This window comes from Schistocerca americana, chromosome 9 (genome assembly GCF_021461395.2).
Source record: "Schistocerca americana isolate TAMUIC-IGC-003095 chromosome 9, iqSchAmer2.1, whole genome shotgun sequence".
Taxonomy (NCBI): Eukaryota; Metazoa; Arthropoda; class Insecta; order Orthoptera; family Acrididae; genus Schistocerca; species Schistocerca americana.
Window position 1 is genome coordinate 109,163,441 of NC_060127.1, and position 17,850 is coordinate 109,181,290.

At 35.5% G+C, this 17,850-nt stretch overlaps 1 protein-coding gene across 1 annotated transcript in view; it reads right to left on the reverse strand.

The window, feature by feature from the left end:
- The window catches only part of LOC124551145 (peroxidase-like), a 200,029-nt gene that overhangs the window by 3,754 nt on the left and 178,425 nt on the right, over positions 1 to 17,850 (reverse strand). The window contains exons 10-13 of the mRNA XM_047126109.1: positions 16,097 to 16,253; positions 7,034 to 7,204; positions 5,488 to 5,677; positions 468 to 573 (exon numbers count right to left, since the gene is read on the reverse strand). Of these exons, the coding sequence (XP_046982065.1) occupies positions 468 to 573; positions 5,488 to 5,677; positions 7,034 to 7,204; positions 16,097 to 16,253 (624 nt within the window). The remainder of the gene's footprint in view (positions 1 to 467; positions 574 to 5,487; positions 5,678 to 7,033; positions 7,205 to 16,096; positions 16,254 to 17,850) is intronic.

The following is a 17,850-nucleotide window of genomic DNA, read 5'->3' on the forward strand; positions in this document are numbered from 1 at the left end:
TGCATGATACTGTCAAAATGTACTAAATGCTTTTCAAAAAACAAAGTACTTATCATACAAAAACAATGTTATCGGCTAACTTTTTTTCTTCTGAGCTGTTTGTAGCTTGTGCCTTTCAGTATGACTTATGGGTAATGTCATAGCAGCATTTTTACAACACCCTCACCTCATACAACAAAGGAAACCTTACTCAAATCCATAAAAAGTGGAAAAAATGTGAATTTCAGTGGGATGTTCATTCAGTGTGGATAGCTAAAATATTTTTCAAATGCTACCACAAAGCATCTTCAGGCTTCACGAAAGCGAAAACATAGTGAAAAAACATACAACACATAATGTCACTCTCAGTTTCATAGTTTTGTAAATAATTATGATCCACACAGGATAGCAGCACTTTTGTGTTTCAAGTAGCCTATGAATAAACAAATGAAAAATAAACAAACTCAAAAAATTATGAAATTACTTACGTATTGGAAACTTTTTTGAAACTATTGTGTGGTATTCTTGTCATGTGATCAGAGTTGTCGCAGACAATTCTTGAAATTGTTGCCTTTTTTATTTCATTGATCTGATCTGTAAATAAATACAACAAAAATAAATATAATAAACTGCTGTTTTTAATTAGCTGAACATGGCACTGGATGATTTGAATGCCATATGTTTCTTGTTTATTCCCTTTTATGTTTATCCTCACAAATGTAACTATAAAATTAAGAATCTATCAAACAGCTGTATACTTAAAAACAGTACTGAAAATGTATGAGTCCCACATAATACTTGACAACTATTAATTGACAGCAATGAGATACTCACAGAAAATCTAATCGTGTACAGGGAGAAGACTGGTTTTGTGGGATGGGAGGGTACTGTACTTGAAGCAGTTAATGAGCATCTTAAATCAGCTGAGATAGAAATTGGTTTGGCATGCAAATGAGATGAAACTTGTAGTTTGTTCTTTCTATGGGCACCAAACTCAGCTGCAGAAGTAAGTGATAACTTAAAAGAAATTCCTGTTATATAGTATTCACACTTTCACATCATTCTATAATAGTTATAAGAGACTTCAATCACCCCACAATTGGTTGTGAAAAGAACTGTTTCATAAGTTGTGAATTATTGAGGTATTCCTATAAAATGATTATAGAAGTTCTGTTTGGAAGTTACCTGGAACAGACAGATGGGCACCATACCTCTGGTAGAAATATACAAGATTTGTTGATAACAGACAGACTTGATATTTTTTAAGCTTTTAACATAGAGACTGCAGCCAATACAGATCAGCAATATTGGTATGATGAGATAAAAAAAAAAAAAAAAAAAATAGCAGAAAAGTTCACATTTTCAATAAAGTTAACAAAGAGGTTACCCTATTTATCAAGCAAACATAAGAGATTTGATTGTAACAGAAAATAACAAAATGAAACCAAAATGTTGGATACAATTTTCAGAGTTACATCTCAAAGAAAAATGCAGAAGTATTGCCATCATTTCAGAAGCCACACTGTTGCAAACAAGACATAATAATCAGCACTACTGTTGTTGAAAAGCAGCTTCAGTTGCTTTGCTCACTAAGGCTCCAGGGCTTAAAGGAGTCATTGTCAAGTTCTACAATGGATTTGTCTATGAATTAGCTCTCTCTTGATGATAATTGACTGCAGAACACTTCATTGGCTGATTTGGGGGAGGGTACCAAACACAGAGGTCATTGATCCCTTCAGATGAGGGAAGGTTGGGGAAGGAAATCAGCTGTTCCCTTTCAAAGGAAACCTCCCAGCATTTGCCTGAAGTGGTTTAGGGAAATAAAGGAAAGCCTCAACCATGATGGCTGGATGCATATTTGAACTGTTGTCCTCTCAAATGCACTCCAGTGTGCTAACCACAGCACCACCTCGCTTGGTGCAGAGAATTTGAGCAGATATGTACCCCATGCCTGGAAATGAGTACAAGTTGTACCCATCAGTTAAAGTGAAAATAGAACTGACCCACTGAAATAACACTCTATATCACTTTCATCCCTGTGTTAGGTAATCCTTAAACATACTATGAATTCAAACATTATCACCTACCTGCAACAAAACAATGTTTTCTACAGAAATCAGCATGCATTCTAAAAATGTTGATCATGTAAAACTCAGCTCATGTTCTAATGTCCCTAGTACTGTAGGTAGAGGAAATGAGGTTTACTCAGTATTATACCAATGTCTTATGCCAATCTAATTTCAGAACAAACTTTGCTCCTATATGTTTCATGTCAAAAACATTTGAAAACATTGCTTGCATGAGCCAGAGAATATGCCAACATCATCAACAACCTCTCTGATGGTGATTCAGTGAGTTTTCAGAATGACTTTCTTTGCTTCTTCCACATTGCTATCAGTCATTGATGTGCTAGGGTGTTCAGGATGGTAATCATTTTCATCTTCTTGACCCTCTTTGAAACATTTAGAACACTCATAAACTCTTGTCTTACTCATAGTAGATTTGTCAAATGCCGCAGTCTATATTTAATATGTGATGCTGCACTTTATTCCATATTGTAAGAAAAATTTAATGCAAATTCTTGGATCCATCTTCTTTGAAAGTAAAAATTCGCCAAAAATAGTGTAACCTTTTTGATTGCCAACAGTAAACAAAATATTAAAAACACCTAAAAATGCATACATACATCAGGAGCATGTGTATCAATAAGACAAAAGAAATTTGAAAATTGGACATATGAAGCCAGCAAAATGAAATTCCTGTTACTTTTTGATAACACTTTGTATGTGTTCTTAGCCTCTCTCATCAGAATATTTACTTTCACAGATTGAAAATTTATGTTAGCTACATGTCAAGTAGTATGGTTTGTTATAAAACTGCATAACAAGTAATAATGTATTGTAAAAAGAACTCAGTATGTCTATAAGAAAAAATGTTTTCTTTGAAAAATACCACTGTAATCAAGTAAATATCAAACAGCTTATAGCAAGTAAACAGCAGCTGTGAAACTAAACTTCCTTACTAATTTGCTTAATTAAATCTAAATGGTCTAATCACGAACAGCATTAAGCACTTATAGTTTATGGTTAATACAGTCCACCTATAAAGTTCCTATGATGTCTTCACTTATGGTAATGTACACTACGTGATCAAAAGTATCCAGACTCATGGTTGAAAATTACTTTTGCTACTTTAAATTTATCTGCGGGCATAATATGTGCACTTTTGGGTAATTTGTTAAAAATGAGGGTCCTAGATACTTATAACTGCAGTGAATCTTTGATAGTCTGGCAAATGGGACAAATGGGATTTCAATTGTATGTCCATTTCTTGTATTATGTGATTGCATGGCCATCCTAAGATCAAAATTATTTTTAAATTTTCTTGGCATATATCAGGCAATTATAAATATACAAGCCAGGGACTTTCATTATATTTAATTCTTTAAAATGCTACCTGCCTGCATGAGTCCCCCCATGGTAGTCCTATAAGGCATCTGATATTTTTTTTATTTCCATTTAAACACAGTCTTTGAAATCGGGCAGTTTCCCCATAGTATAATCCCATAAGTGAGATGAGAGTGGAAGAAAGCAAAGTATGCATATAGTAAGACTGCTCTAATAACAGAGCCTCTCAGTTTATGTAACAAGAAGATTACATGCGAGAGGTTTTTGCATAGCATGACTGTGTGAGTTTACCAGTTAAGTTTTTGGCCAATATGAAACCCTAGTAGTTTTACAGATTCGTTTTCACATTTGTGAGCATTCGAATTAAATACAATATCTTCTGTCTTATTATTAGTTATCTGTAATGAATTTGCCTGAAACCAGCTTGTGCATCTGTCCATTGCTATTGTTACATTATTCTGTAATTCATCAAAGTTGTTTCCCTGAGTAATTAGCATTGTATTGTTTGCATACAGTGCTGTTTCACAAGGTAATGAAGAAGGCAAATCATTCATGTAGACAACAAAAAGAAAAGGTCTAAATACGGAGCCATGTTGTACTACTTTGGTAACGTGCAAGAATCTGGATCTTTTTTCATTTATAGCCACTGTTTGTTTTCTATTGCATAAGTAAGATTGTAATAGTTGGCAAGTGCTCTCACATCTTCTGTAATACTGTAGCTTTCTTATAATAGTATTGTGGGATACAGTATCGGATGCTTTCCAAAAGTCCAAAAGTCTTGCACTAATTATGGATTTATTCTCAAAGGAGTCGTATACTTCAGTGACATTGCTTGCTGCTGCCTTCACAGTTGAGAGACTAGTTCTGAACCCATACTGTGTGGAACATAGCAGTTTATTATTCGACTCAAAATACTGGCTCATTTGCTGGTGGAAACAGTACTCTATCATTTTTGAAATCATGGAACTAGCGAGAGGGGTTGGTGATTGTCAGGTAAATCTTTATCGCCTTTCTTATACACAGGTATGATAACGGAAATTTTTAAACTATCTGGGTAAACACCATCATTTTATATCTTATTTATTATCCTTGTTAAGGGGATTATTATTTCTTCTCTTATATTTTTATAACATAATTAGATAAACCATAGTAGTCTTCAGCTCTGGAGTTACTGAGCTTGGCTATTGATTCACTGGCCTGTCTAGGAGTTACTAATGCCCATTCAAATTTATCACTCAGCTTTCTGTGTATTGTAGGTAGCAACGCTTTTGCCTTTCTCACATCTTCCTCTATCTTAACATCAGAGACAGGATTGACAAAATGTGCATTTAATATAAGTGGAGGAATTTGTATACTGTTTTCTTTCTTTTGGCAGTTTTCTTTCTAGGTGACGAGTTACCCCAGAAAAATATTTGATAAGACATTATCGAGAGTAAATGCACAAAATATGTCGAGAGCACAATTTGTTTGTTTCTGAGCAAAAATCCATCGAGAGCAAATGCAACTAAATTTAATTGTTTGAGCAACCACTAATATAATTGTTCCAGCTCATGTTTTCATCAATTTAAGTTTTCATCAATATGTACACCAAAAAATTTGTAGCATTCTACTGTCTTTACTGACCTCTGTTAGTGTGCTATGTATGATCCTATTGGTACAGAACTTGATGTGTTTTTCCTTGAAATTAAGGGAGAGTCCATCTTCAGAGAATCAGTTCATAATTCTTTGAAAAACAGCACTAACAATCTCTTCTCTTGCTTCCCCTCTGATGGGGTTTATTATAATATAACACAAAAAATATGCCACCATCACTAAAGTTGAAAAAAGTTGGAGCAGCCAAATGAGTTAACTGTACTGTCGATTAAGATTGCTATATAATATGAATAAAATTGAGAGCAGTATTTTGGATAGAAGTTTATTTTGTACTTTAAAAGTGATACCAAAGGAACAACAACAGTGTTTCTCATATAAGGAGTATTTTGAACAATACCAATGGACATAAAGTAATGCCTACCCTTAGAAAGGAAATAAGAACCTATTTTAGAAATGATTACAAGAAACTAAGGAAACAAAATAAAATAAGAAAAAAATTATCCAGTACCTGATGTGAACGGGTAAGGAGATCCGCCATAATCGTAGAAAAATCGGTCTCCACATTTCCAGCGTTTGAATTGCTCCACAAGTATAGTTTCCCTTACATTCAGTGTATTTTCATTCCTCTTGTCCAACATCACCATGATGAGGTCAACATCATCAGGATGTTCATAAAAGTGTCCCAAAGCTGTGGCATCCTGAAAAAAATTAATAAATAAAAGCTATTTTAAACATCTCAGAAACATAGTCATAAAATATTTTGTTCCCGTGTAGGAGTAAAATCATTTACAAATTTCTTTCCCTGCAACTTACCCCAAAACAACAGTGGGAAATCCAGGACAAAATGAGGACAGTGTAATGAAAAGGCTGTATTGCTACTCAGCATACAGAGGAGATGTCGATTCACAGATAGGTACAACAAGAAGGCTGCTATACCTCGTATCTTTTGACAAAAAAGGCCTTCTTCTAAAGTAGAAGCACAACACACACATTTACACTGCCACTGGCTCTGGCCACTGAACCTGGACAGCTTTAGCCTCAGTGGCAATGTAAATGTGTGTGTTGTGCTTATACTTTAGAAGATGGCTTTTTTTGTCAAAAGATCCAAGGTATAGCAGTCTTCTTATTGTAGTTGCCTGTAGCTTATTGTTTTCTGTACTTGATGAGCAGCTGTCTATTCTTTTCATAATATTACAATAAAACAAATATTTTGTAAGCTTATTCAAAAAGTTACACAAGAATTGATTTTCATAATATATGTTTGTGGATTAAATTTTGAATGCATTGCATGTGGACTATGGGAAGAAGAAATGATGACTCATTACATAAGTACCAACCAGACATCACCTCTTTGCTTTACCGAGAGATGATGAGACTAGTAACGAAAACTTGACATGGTCATACTAATCTGAAAACTAGCAAAAGTTGTATTAGTTACTGAGAAAAGCATAATAATAATGGTGAGTGTGATTTACCTAAATATTCTGGTTTCCTCATTCTTGTCCAGACCTACCTGTTTTTTCATCTGCAGTGTCCTGTTTACTGATGTGGTAATCACTTATCTTATCTCCTTTGCATAACTTCAACTCTCCAGAGAAAGCAATGCATTTAATTGTCAATTTTCTTGCATTGCCTGTATTTTGTGATGTTTTATTTTTAATATATCATTAACACTATGACACTTTAAAAAAAAAAAAAAAAAAAAAAAAAAACTCCGTACAGAGGAGAGCTCTGTTGTCAGTCTCACAGCATTTGCATCTACTTAATTTTCAGCACTGACTTTACTTATTAGTACAATGACACACCTATTTGGGCAAGCAATTTTGATGGCTGCACGTCAAGGATAAGGGGTTACCTATATCTTAAGGTTGCATTTTGCCCATACTCTATCTGTATAAAGAAAGCATTTTAGATAAATGATTACTAAAGAGCATTTTAACAGTGCAATGTGATGATTTCGACATTAGGTTGGCACGGTGACTATACTTAATCTAATGATACAATGTTTAACAATTTCCAACAGAAAAAAAATACGGAATAGCCAATGTACAAACCTCGTACGGCATAAGATCACTGAAGTCTTCAAATTTCTCAGCTCGGGGTAGCCCGATTAATTCCCGATAATCGTTGTAGCTTCCCAAGCCAGAATCTCTTCCTCTTAATATATCAAATGTAGAGAGATCTTGGCCATATTCCCCATCTCCTTTGAATAGGTTCCTGTCAAGCTGAAATTGTTTACATTATATTAATTATAGCAGTCGTGTATCATTAATATATGCATATTAGTAACACATAAACTTTAGTAATAAATTTGGATATTTAAAATCTGTCACAAACAGCATTTTATTTGTTCACATTTAAATTTATTCATGTGTTCAAAAAACTCTTTGTAGAAAAGCCAGAATGTTTTACTGGAAAGCTTCACACCACACAAAAAAATTTTTAATTAACATAGCAGCAGATAAAGCTCCTATTCCTTATGTTCCAAATACAACAAATTTTGCTGACATTTATTTCAACTTCCGCTTGTCTTTGTCTATGGCTTATTGCACTAATTACAACAAATATTTGTTCCTCTTATGAAACAATAAACATTATAGCATACAAAACAAAGACACAGTGGCTGCACCACTACTATATGTTCCAAATAATTTACTTTTTACTATATGTTAATCAATTATTTGACATGGTTTTCATGTAGTAACCCATTAGTAAATATGTCTTCCCTCAAAGAGATGGGTAAGCAGCATATTTGTTGGTAAGAGCATGTGTCAGTTGACAGGAAACAAGGAATTTTGACTATCTACTTTCGTTACATCAAAAAGATGTTATATAGCATTGATAAATTAACCCACAGATTAATAATTCATAATTTGCAATGTAGTGCTCATTTGTATCAATAAGGGGATTTTCATCATGTTATGAATAATATTGTCCATATATTTTTCTAAATTTCTGACTGGTAACGTTTTTATATCATTAATTAAAAATATTAGTTCTTGTAATTAATCAAAAACTGTAACATTCAGCCTAGCCACTTTTCAGAGCATAATGTGTTTTCAGAATAACAGTTTGTTCTTGAACCCATATGTAAGTAGTTGGATGTCACCCAAAATTGGCACTCCATGGTTTGAAAGTACAGAAGTAACATCTGTGGTGGATGCACTCTTGATGTTGACTCAAAGCACAATTATAAATGTTCTTTACGTGAAAATATGTGCATTGAGAACCACAAAAATCACTAATATTAAAGTATAAGGACTATCTAGTGATTAAACATTTTGACTGAATTGTGTTTTGATCAACAAGTACTATGGAATGTTATTTTTGTTGAACTAGTGCTTGTTGAACATTGTGGATCTAATTACAAACTGACTTAAATGAACTATCACAGTATAATTAAATGTGATGAATTACTGAAGAACAGTGCTAATTATGAACTGTGTCTGTTTATATAAATGTGATCACTGTTTTTGTTCAACAGTAGGACCTAAAACTCCCCACTGGACAGTAGTTGTTATGCATTGTGGTTTCCGACATGGATATGGGTCCTAATAATGTTTTATAGAAGATAAACTGGTCACCACACACAGTAACTGAACTGAATGTGCTCGTGTTATCTAAATTATGGTGTCCTGCACATCAACAAACCAGAACCATCCCACATTCAACCAGATTTTTAACCTGGTGGTGATCAAGACGGGTGCAATCAAGGACAAGACTCCGATATTCATGTCAGTTCCGTTGCATACAGACTGAGCTATCCAAGCAAGATTCATGACCCACTCTCACAGCTTTACATCTTCCAGTACCTTATATCCTATGTAACTTCAGAGGTTTCCAGTTTGAGTCCTGTTTCAGAAAACAGTTTTAATCTGCCAGGATGTTTCAGATCAGTGGACAATACCCTGCAGAGTGAAAATTCATTTTGGAAGAAAAAAAGATTTACATATTGCCCTCCTGACAGCCAAGTATGTTTCATTCAACTTCTTCCTCTCTATAGTACAACGTGTTGTTTTACATTTATTCTGCAGTAGTGTCTATTTCATTAGATCATTCTATACAGAGGCTCTATACCACAATTTATAGTATATTATTGTGATGCAATACTATGGCCTCTTTATATGTTTGGTAATAACTGTTGCTGAAATTGCCTCAGGGTCACTGATACCAGTTTCATTGAAGACAGCCTCAAAAAGGTCAGATCTGTTTGTTGCTATTAGACCCATTATATTTTCATCATGAGTGGCTTCTGACAACCTGTTCTAAGTAGTTATAACATTCCACAGGATGTCTTGTCATTCCCATAACTTATGAGACTGTAATTTTCCCATTTGCTGATTAAAATTTCCTCCAATGGTGATGGAGTGATTGGGGGAACTTATGTACTAATGAATTTACGTTTTCTCTAAACTTTTCAGTTACATCTGGAGGTGAGTCTGATTTCTCAGTGGATGGTCCTGATTTTCCCCTAAAATTTCAGTTATCAATTTTTGGTTTACAATAAGTTTTCTGTGCCTAGTACAGGATGACATATGAAAAACTGGCCCTGAGTGCAGATTGCTCACCAATAATCCATGAATTGTTGCCCACCATGAACAGATGTAACAACAGATAGATAAACATATAATCATTAGATAATAAAGAAAAAACATAGATGCTATGGCAAAGATCTGCATTTCCTGAACTGATCTTGTCTTTTACATTAGTTTACATTAGGTCCTGAGAAAGACCGCCTCGCGCTTCAGTGAACATTTACGTATGTTCCCGCATGTTGCTATACACCTTGCACAACTCTGCCTCATCAATTCTCAAAATTTCATTATGAATATTGTGCTTAAAGTCTTCTAGAAGTATTGGGTTATTTGCACACACATTTACCTTAACACTGCCCCAAGGATAAAAGTAACTAGTGGTTAGGTCTGACAAACATGGCAGACATAATCCTTTGCTGACAATGTTTTCCTCTGTGAATCTTTCACGAACTCATGAGGTGCACCCACATGAAGTGTGACAGGTCATGCCATCCTGTACAAAACATAGTCACAACAGCTTTGAAACAACAGATGACAATTGGCTCCCAACAATGAGCATTCTAGAACTTGGGGCCAGTTTTTCATGTCCCACACTGTACATTGTTAGCTCCAATATTTTGAGGAGCACTTCAAACTCTGGCATTTTTTTAAAATTCTTTGGTAGTTAATCACTAGGATTTTAATACTCCTGCCTGTAAGGGAATTTATTTGGATTCTGTATTCACTCTTTCAGGTTTCCTACAGTTATCATTATCTGAAATGGATGGAGGGCCACCGAATCTAAAAAGAACATTATGTGCACTCCACACATAGCCAGCTAGCTACCAGAGTAGCAGCCTCTAATGTGAAGTGCAGACCTGACTCATTTAAGGGGACAGTACACTTCTCAGCCCTATGACACTAATTTATGAAGGTGCAGCCTAGAATGTTGTAGACCTTCAAAATACTACAGACTGTGAGTTTTTTTCAAACTCTGCCAGCACAACTGGTTTCTTCAACCTTCTCTGCCTGTCACTGGGATGATCCAAGTCATCATTTGTTCCATGTGCCACAACCTGAAGTTGATTGCATTGTTTTCCCTTGATAGCTGCCAGAACAGCACCTTCAGCATGTTGGATGCAATCCACAACCTACACACTGAGAGCTCCAGATGCCCTTTCTTTTCCCTGCACCTACATTCTGTTTCTAAACTTCTCCTTGGTTTCCTTCACTGCTTGTTTCATGTACAGATTAAATAAAAAAGGGGAGAAGCTACAGCTATCATGGCAAATACAGTTTTCCTTTTGCATGCTACTAGACTCTTATAACTACAGTCACGGTTCTGTACAGGTTGTAGAGAACGTTTTGCTCCCTCTATTTTATCTCTGTTAACTTCAGAATTTTAAATGGTGTATTCCAGTCAAGGCTGTCAAAAGATTTTTCCAAATCAACACTTACTACAAATGTTCTCCACTTCATTCCATTTTTGAAGATTAGTCATAGGGTCAGTATTGCCTAGTGTGTTACTGCATTTCTCCAGAACTAATAAAGCAAAGATATTTCTAATACTGATTGGAGACAAACTAATCTTGGCTAGCTCCATATGATAATGATTGCCTGTACTCATACAGTCCTCCCCATTCCAGCACTTTTTCAAATACCAAGCTGGCAAAATTCTGCCTGAAAGATTTCAGCAGTAGAACGGCATCCCTTGAGGCAGTATTTTAATCCTTCCTTATTTATGGATGATTTTGCACATCATTTGTCTTCCTTGTCATGTGCAGATTAGAATTAGAACATTGGAAGAGTGGGCTTCCCACACCAGTTTTAAATTTTCTGCAGATACATCTGTGTATGTGTTCTTTCTGATTTTAAACTTTCTCATCAGTTTACTTGCCCAGCAAATGAGGGACACAGTAATGTAATGTACTGAGAGTTGCTTATTGCCTAATATTATTGTTATTATATTATTGCCTAACATGATACACACAACTAATATACATCGGGATACACTTGTTTACTTCATTTTTCATTGTTAATCTTTCAATTTTCATATTGCTTCATAGTATTACATTAATGCTATTCAGTTAAGCTCATTTTTCTGTAAATTTTCTTTTATTTACATTTATTATTCTATAAATGAAATAGTTGATCAGATCAAATAATAACATTGTTACACAAAACACTGGGTTGTTAAAATCACATAATTAATGTGATTTTTGTATGAAGATGTAAGAGTCTGAAGAACAGTATTTACTGGGAAAATGACCATTCTATTAACATTCTAATTCTTGTGGGCGTGTGTTAAACCCCAAATTAAACCAACAAAAAAAAAAAAAAATACAATAAGTTGATGTGTGGTGTCTGTTGTGTCTGACATGTCTGACAGAACAGACACAACATATCAATACATACATATCAGTGAGGACAGCCCTAGGTACTTTTGGCACAGCTTCACCATACACTCCAAACCCCTGTAGGACTTGGCGAATGCCATGAGGACCAGAACTAATTGACTGGGGTGCTGCTTGCATGTGACAGATGGAGAATTTGAGTCAGATGGGAAGCATGTCTGGACGGCTGAGGCATTTAAGGCAACTGTTGTAGGGAAGTAGAGCATCAGGGTTCGAGTCCCAGTCTGGCACACCATTGATTTATTTCAATGCCTGTAGCTGGCTAAAGTCCTGATTTATTGTATTCTATATGGATGATTGCTGCTGTACCACCAGTGGCGTGTCTGACAGAACAGACAACACATATCGTATGAGTATATCAGTGAGGACAGCTCTAGGTATTTCAATTCAGGTGCACCACATCTTTGGAACCCCTACGAGACTAAGCAAATTCTTTGAGCAGCAGGGCTAATAGAAGGGGGCACTACTTGCCTGTGACAGGTTGAGAATTTGGGTCAGCAAGGAAGCATGTCTGGATGACTGAGGCAGTTAAGGCAACCATTCTGAAGAAACAGAGCATCTGGATTCCGGTTCCAGTCCAGCAGAAGTTTTCAACTTTCACCATTTATTTGTTTCAATGCCTGTAGGTAGCTGAATTCATGATTTCCTTTCATATTAAAATAAGTTAAATGTGAAAAGCTTGATTGTAATTCTTAATGAAGAGCTAAGTGCTCCCTTAATTGTTTAAACATTTTATAACTGACTTCAACTGTGCCTGCATGACTCAGTTTTTGCTCAGTTTGCTGCAGTTATGTCTCAGTTTTTGTACAGCATTTGCTCAGACTGATTGTTGCTGAGTGGAGAAGTGAGAAGGGAAGAAACTACAAATAATTTATGGATATCCAGGAGTTTTGGTTGTGAGAATATTATTTATAATGATGTAGGAATGGAACATATTGTAAGAGAAAGACCCCACTGCAGCAAATGCAAAGAGTTTGGCAGTTGATTAACAATCATTGACACCCCTGACACATCAATATAAGTGTTTTTAACATTAATGAATTGCCTTTCTGCTCCAAAACTTTGTGTCTTTTGCAGCAGTCCCTGTAAATCAATGAGAAGACTGCAATTACAAGCATTTCACATCTTAGTTGTGAGCAGAAACATTACAGAGTCCTATACCAAACATCTGTGCTGAGGATGGAGAATTGCCATCTGGCAGCAATAACTCATGGTGTGTTGTGCATAAAGGTTATTCACCCTTACTGAATCACCTGTATATCGGACGGTTGCCACCGAAAATTATAGCAATATTTATATGACAGTCCTCACACTTAAGATTTTTTAAAATAACTGTAGGTGTTACATGCACTGCTTAACATTGCAATGATCAGTGGGAATAAATGTTAGTTAAAAATTAAAAATTATATATTATTCATTTTTGCAAAGGAAATTTTGGGTAATTTTGCTAATATGTAAAGGAAGAGTAAATGTAGTGAATTTTGTGAGATGCTAATGACTTTTTTTTACAAAAGCTTTATACACATGATTAAAATTCAATATTGTTAAGAAACAAATAGTTTTGCTGTAAAATTCATTATTATTGGACCACTTAAATGACATTTTTGGTGAAAATATTATTTGGGAACTTTTCAATTACTTGTAATATTTTGCTGAGGTTTGCAATACTAAGTTATCATATTTAATATTTTACTAATATTTAGAGAATTTCATAAATTTTAGGTGGGAAGTCCAGTGTGGATGCAACACTAGTCAAAATATGGTTTGTAAAAATGGAAGTTTATAACTTTTAAAGCTTATTAATAAACATTTTTGAAATGAAAAACTATTTGTGCCCTTAAAGTATTATTACATATAAAAGGCATGTAAATGACAAAAAATTGTATACAGTAAAATTTGTTAACCCTTGACTCACGAGGTGTGGTCTCTCAGACTGTGAAAATTTTCAAACTCACTCTCCATGGCCAGTTGAGGGGGAATGCTTCTATACTCCCCCTACCCTCCATAAATTGCCACCCCTATGATGTTTTGTTGCTGTTTGAATTATCACCTTCTGTGTTTATTGTTGAGACTTGTTATTAATAGGTGTTGGAGTCTCCTACTGCGCGACTCGTGAACTACATACCTGTTTTCTTCAGCACAGTACCGTATAGCCCAAAATGTGTTGGCATGAATGTGTCATTTTTAACTTTCCCGAGTTTGATGAAATTGTTAGTCAGTCTATGAAGGAAGGTGTCAGTGATATAGATCGAGAAATAAACAAAAAAGACAATGATTTTACATTAGCCAGTGATCACAGTCCTGCTATCGGAAAAGAGTATCATTCAGAGGAAGAACTTCAGGAAAGCTGTAATGGAGGTCAGTCTGTTTCTTCAATGAAATATTTAAAGTGTCTGTTAAATTTGAATGTGTTCCGAATGGTGATGAAATGTAGTTCCTAGCAATGAATGTCAATTTGACAGACTTTCTTTCTGTACCTTTTGGTTGGATTTTTTATGTGCTAATTTAAACCCTGAAATTTAGTTTTATTTGGAAATTTATTTGCTACAGAGATTGCATAATTTTTCACAATGTAAAATTCAGTACTCTAACAGTATTTATCTGTACTATTTAAAAGAACCACACAAAATTATGTGCTTATGTGTGATAGATAGTAAAATTCTGCAGGCTTTGTTTAGTGCAGTAAAATAAACTAGAAGCATTTACGAAACACTTAAATAATTGTAAAAATAAAAATTATATAGCATAAATTAGAAATTTCAAATGATTTTTGCCTTAAATCTCGGTTCAAACATAGGGGTCCCAGAGACCACACCTTGTGGTATACATCACAGAAAAGTCACCTCGGTTCAAACATAGGGGTCCCAGAGACCACACCTTGTGGTACACATCACAGAAAAGTCACCTCATGAGTTAAGGGTTAATGTATCTGTAGCACCACAAGGTTTTTAGATACCAGCAGTACTGATGTGTAAGTGATCAGTTGGACTGACAGAGTATGTGAAATGATGCATATAGGCCTATTAAGTCTCTGGGCAAATCAAGGAGTGGGGGACTGCATTTGGCAATGTAACAATGAAGTGCTATGTAATAGAAAATTGAAGTTCAGAAACTCTGTGGTCCACTGGCTGTGCCATGGGACTGAAATTGGAAAATCATAATACAGTACTCAGTGCAAAATTGGACTGTAATCTAAGAAATACTCAGTTTAGTCATAAATGAGAGATGTGGAGTCTGAATCTCAAAGAAATTTGACGATTACTGAACCTGCTACTAAACAAATATATTTAATAATGTTCAGTTAGTGTTTCACAGGATTGTAAATGTAACCATGCCAACCCTGGCCCCTCCCCAACTTCTAAAAAATGAAACCAACCTAATTAATACATTGTTCTTTAGAGAAGCTAGATTATTAAATTAGGACAAAAAAATATGAGAGAAAAAATATCAAAATAAAACAAGCATAACACTAATGATTATACAGGTATATGTCAGACTTATAACTGACTGCCTTCAAAGATAGAACATTGTTGTCAAATGTATACAATGTTATGTTGATTATAAATAATCACTCATTCTTACAGCACATAGTTAACTTGTTCTATATTAGAAAGTCTTCATGCAGATTTTAAGCTAGCAGTAACAGGTGAACAGCAACTACTAAATATAAATGAAGAGGCATCAACATTTTTCAGAATAATAGCACAAATTGTTTACAACTGTTAAACAATACTTGGCTATTAATTACACTTTCTAACAGCCCCTCCTTATTTACCTTAACTTGTTACTTATCCCTCCTGGTATGATGTATAGAACACGATGAGTAAATAAAGAAGGGAAGGAGGGTGGAAGAAGATTGAGGCGGAGGTTTTACCAGCATGCAAAAAAATCATACAGTTTCCTATTTCTTAGTTTGGATGGTTCTTTTCAAGATATGTGGTGCATGAAAAGAAAACAAAGAGAGGCAAAAGCAATACATTGGTGCATATTTAAAACTACATAATGGATCAATTTAACAAATGAGAACTACTCTACACAGGGAACAAACAATACATGAACAATGGCTCTGCTGAAAGAGATCAGTTTAGTGTTGAGTCAGGCAAAAAATGTGAGCTCAGTAATAAAGTGAAAGTGATGTTTTACAGCTTACACGCGAATCAGCTGAAGTAATAAGTTCTGACACACATACCTCATAGTCTGTGTATTTATCATCCTTTGCAGTAGGTTGTTGTGCCATACCAAGGGCTATCTGATCCAAATGATCACCCTGAGTGATTATTTCTGGCCTATCCAACCAGTTAGTAATTTTTTGACTTCTAAATGGACATCCTATACCTTTGTACAGCCTGCAAAATGTGGCTCAATTAGTCTGATGTACAAATAAAGAAGTCCATATAACAAAGAAGTCCATATAATTTTCAAGTCTTACGTGATGCATTCTTTATAAGTAAGAACACATCAAAGAGTAATATAAACATAATTCATCATTAGAAGATACATGTAAATAATTATAACATAAAAATCCACATGTGTAAGAACAGTCGTTATCTAACTCTCCTTCTAGGAAGCTCAAATATTATTTGATCAGAGGTATTGCTTGGAACCAGTTTTGATTTTAGGTAATTAAAAGAATGCAGAATGATAGTGGGTCCACTTTTGTTCTTATTATACAAACTGATCTGTCATGTGTAGAAACATGGAAAAATATAGATAGTTCTTAATATCAAGTATCTTCATCTCAATATTGCTCAATAGTTTTTAACTGATACTCCCACTCCTATCAGCATTTTATAGGAGATACTTTAATGAATAATCCTAGTAATGATTTATTACTGTTTGATTATTTACCTCAAATTTTGCTTCTATGATTCAGTTCCAACAAATTCAACAAATCAACATGCGAGCACCAACAGGCTTACAATTGAATGAGTGGTATGCATCCACGTGACACAGTGAGTGTACAAAAGCATCTGCCAAGTTTTGTCACAGTTTGTTCACTTGGAATCCTCTAGTGTTCTGAGTATGAAATATTTATTTTAGCATTGTTGCCCCCCCCCCCCCCCCCCCCAAAAAAAAATCCTTAATAAGCACAAGAGTTAATGCTGGAGGGAGTTGGCACCACATCCACACACAAATAATCTAATTCCCATAAATTCCAGGGATGAGGACAATGAGCTCTGGCACCATGTGCAATCACATTCCACATGTGTTTGATCAGATAAAAATCTGGTGAGTTGGGGGGGGGGGGACAGCAATTGGAACTCACCACTGTGGTCTTTGAGTCATTCCATCACACTACTGTCCCTGTGATATGGTGCATTAGCTTATTGAAAAAGGCCACTGCTGTTGGGATACTTGATTGTAATGAAGGGGTGTACATGTCTGTAACCGGTGTACAATACTCCTTGGCCACACGGTGCCTCACATGAACTCCACTGGACTCACGGATAACCACACGGATGTACCCCAGAGTGTAACGGAGCCATTGCCAGCTAGTCTCCATCGTGCAGTACAGGTGTCGAGGAGCTGTTCCTCTGGAAGATGACGGGTTTGTGCCCTCCCGTCAGTATGATGATGAATGTAACAAGATTCATCAGATCGTGCAACACTCTACCATTTTGCAAATGTCCAGTGCCAGTAGTCACAAGCCAATTTCAGTCACAGTTTCCGAAGTCACGGTGTTAACATTGGCACAGGCACGGGTCATTGGCTGCAGAGGCCCGTCGTTAGGAGTGTTTAGTGCACTGTGTGTTCAGACACTTCTGTAAACTGTCCAATTAAGTCCGATGTTAGTTTCATCACAGTTCACTGACTGTCTCGTTTTACCAGACTTCCCAGCTTACGACATCCGAGATCTGTAATGAGGGGTGACCGCTGCCCGACCCCACAATGTTTGGATGTGGTTTCACCATGTTTTTGCCACATGTTAAAGACACTCACCAC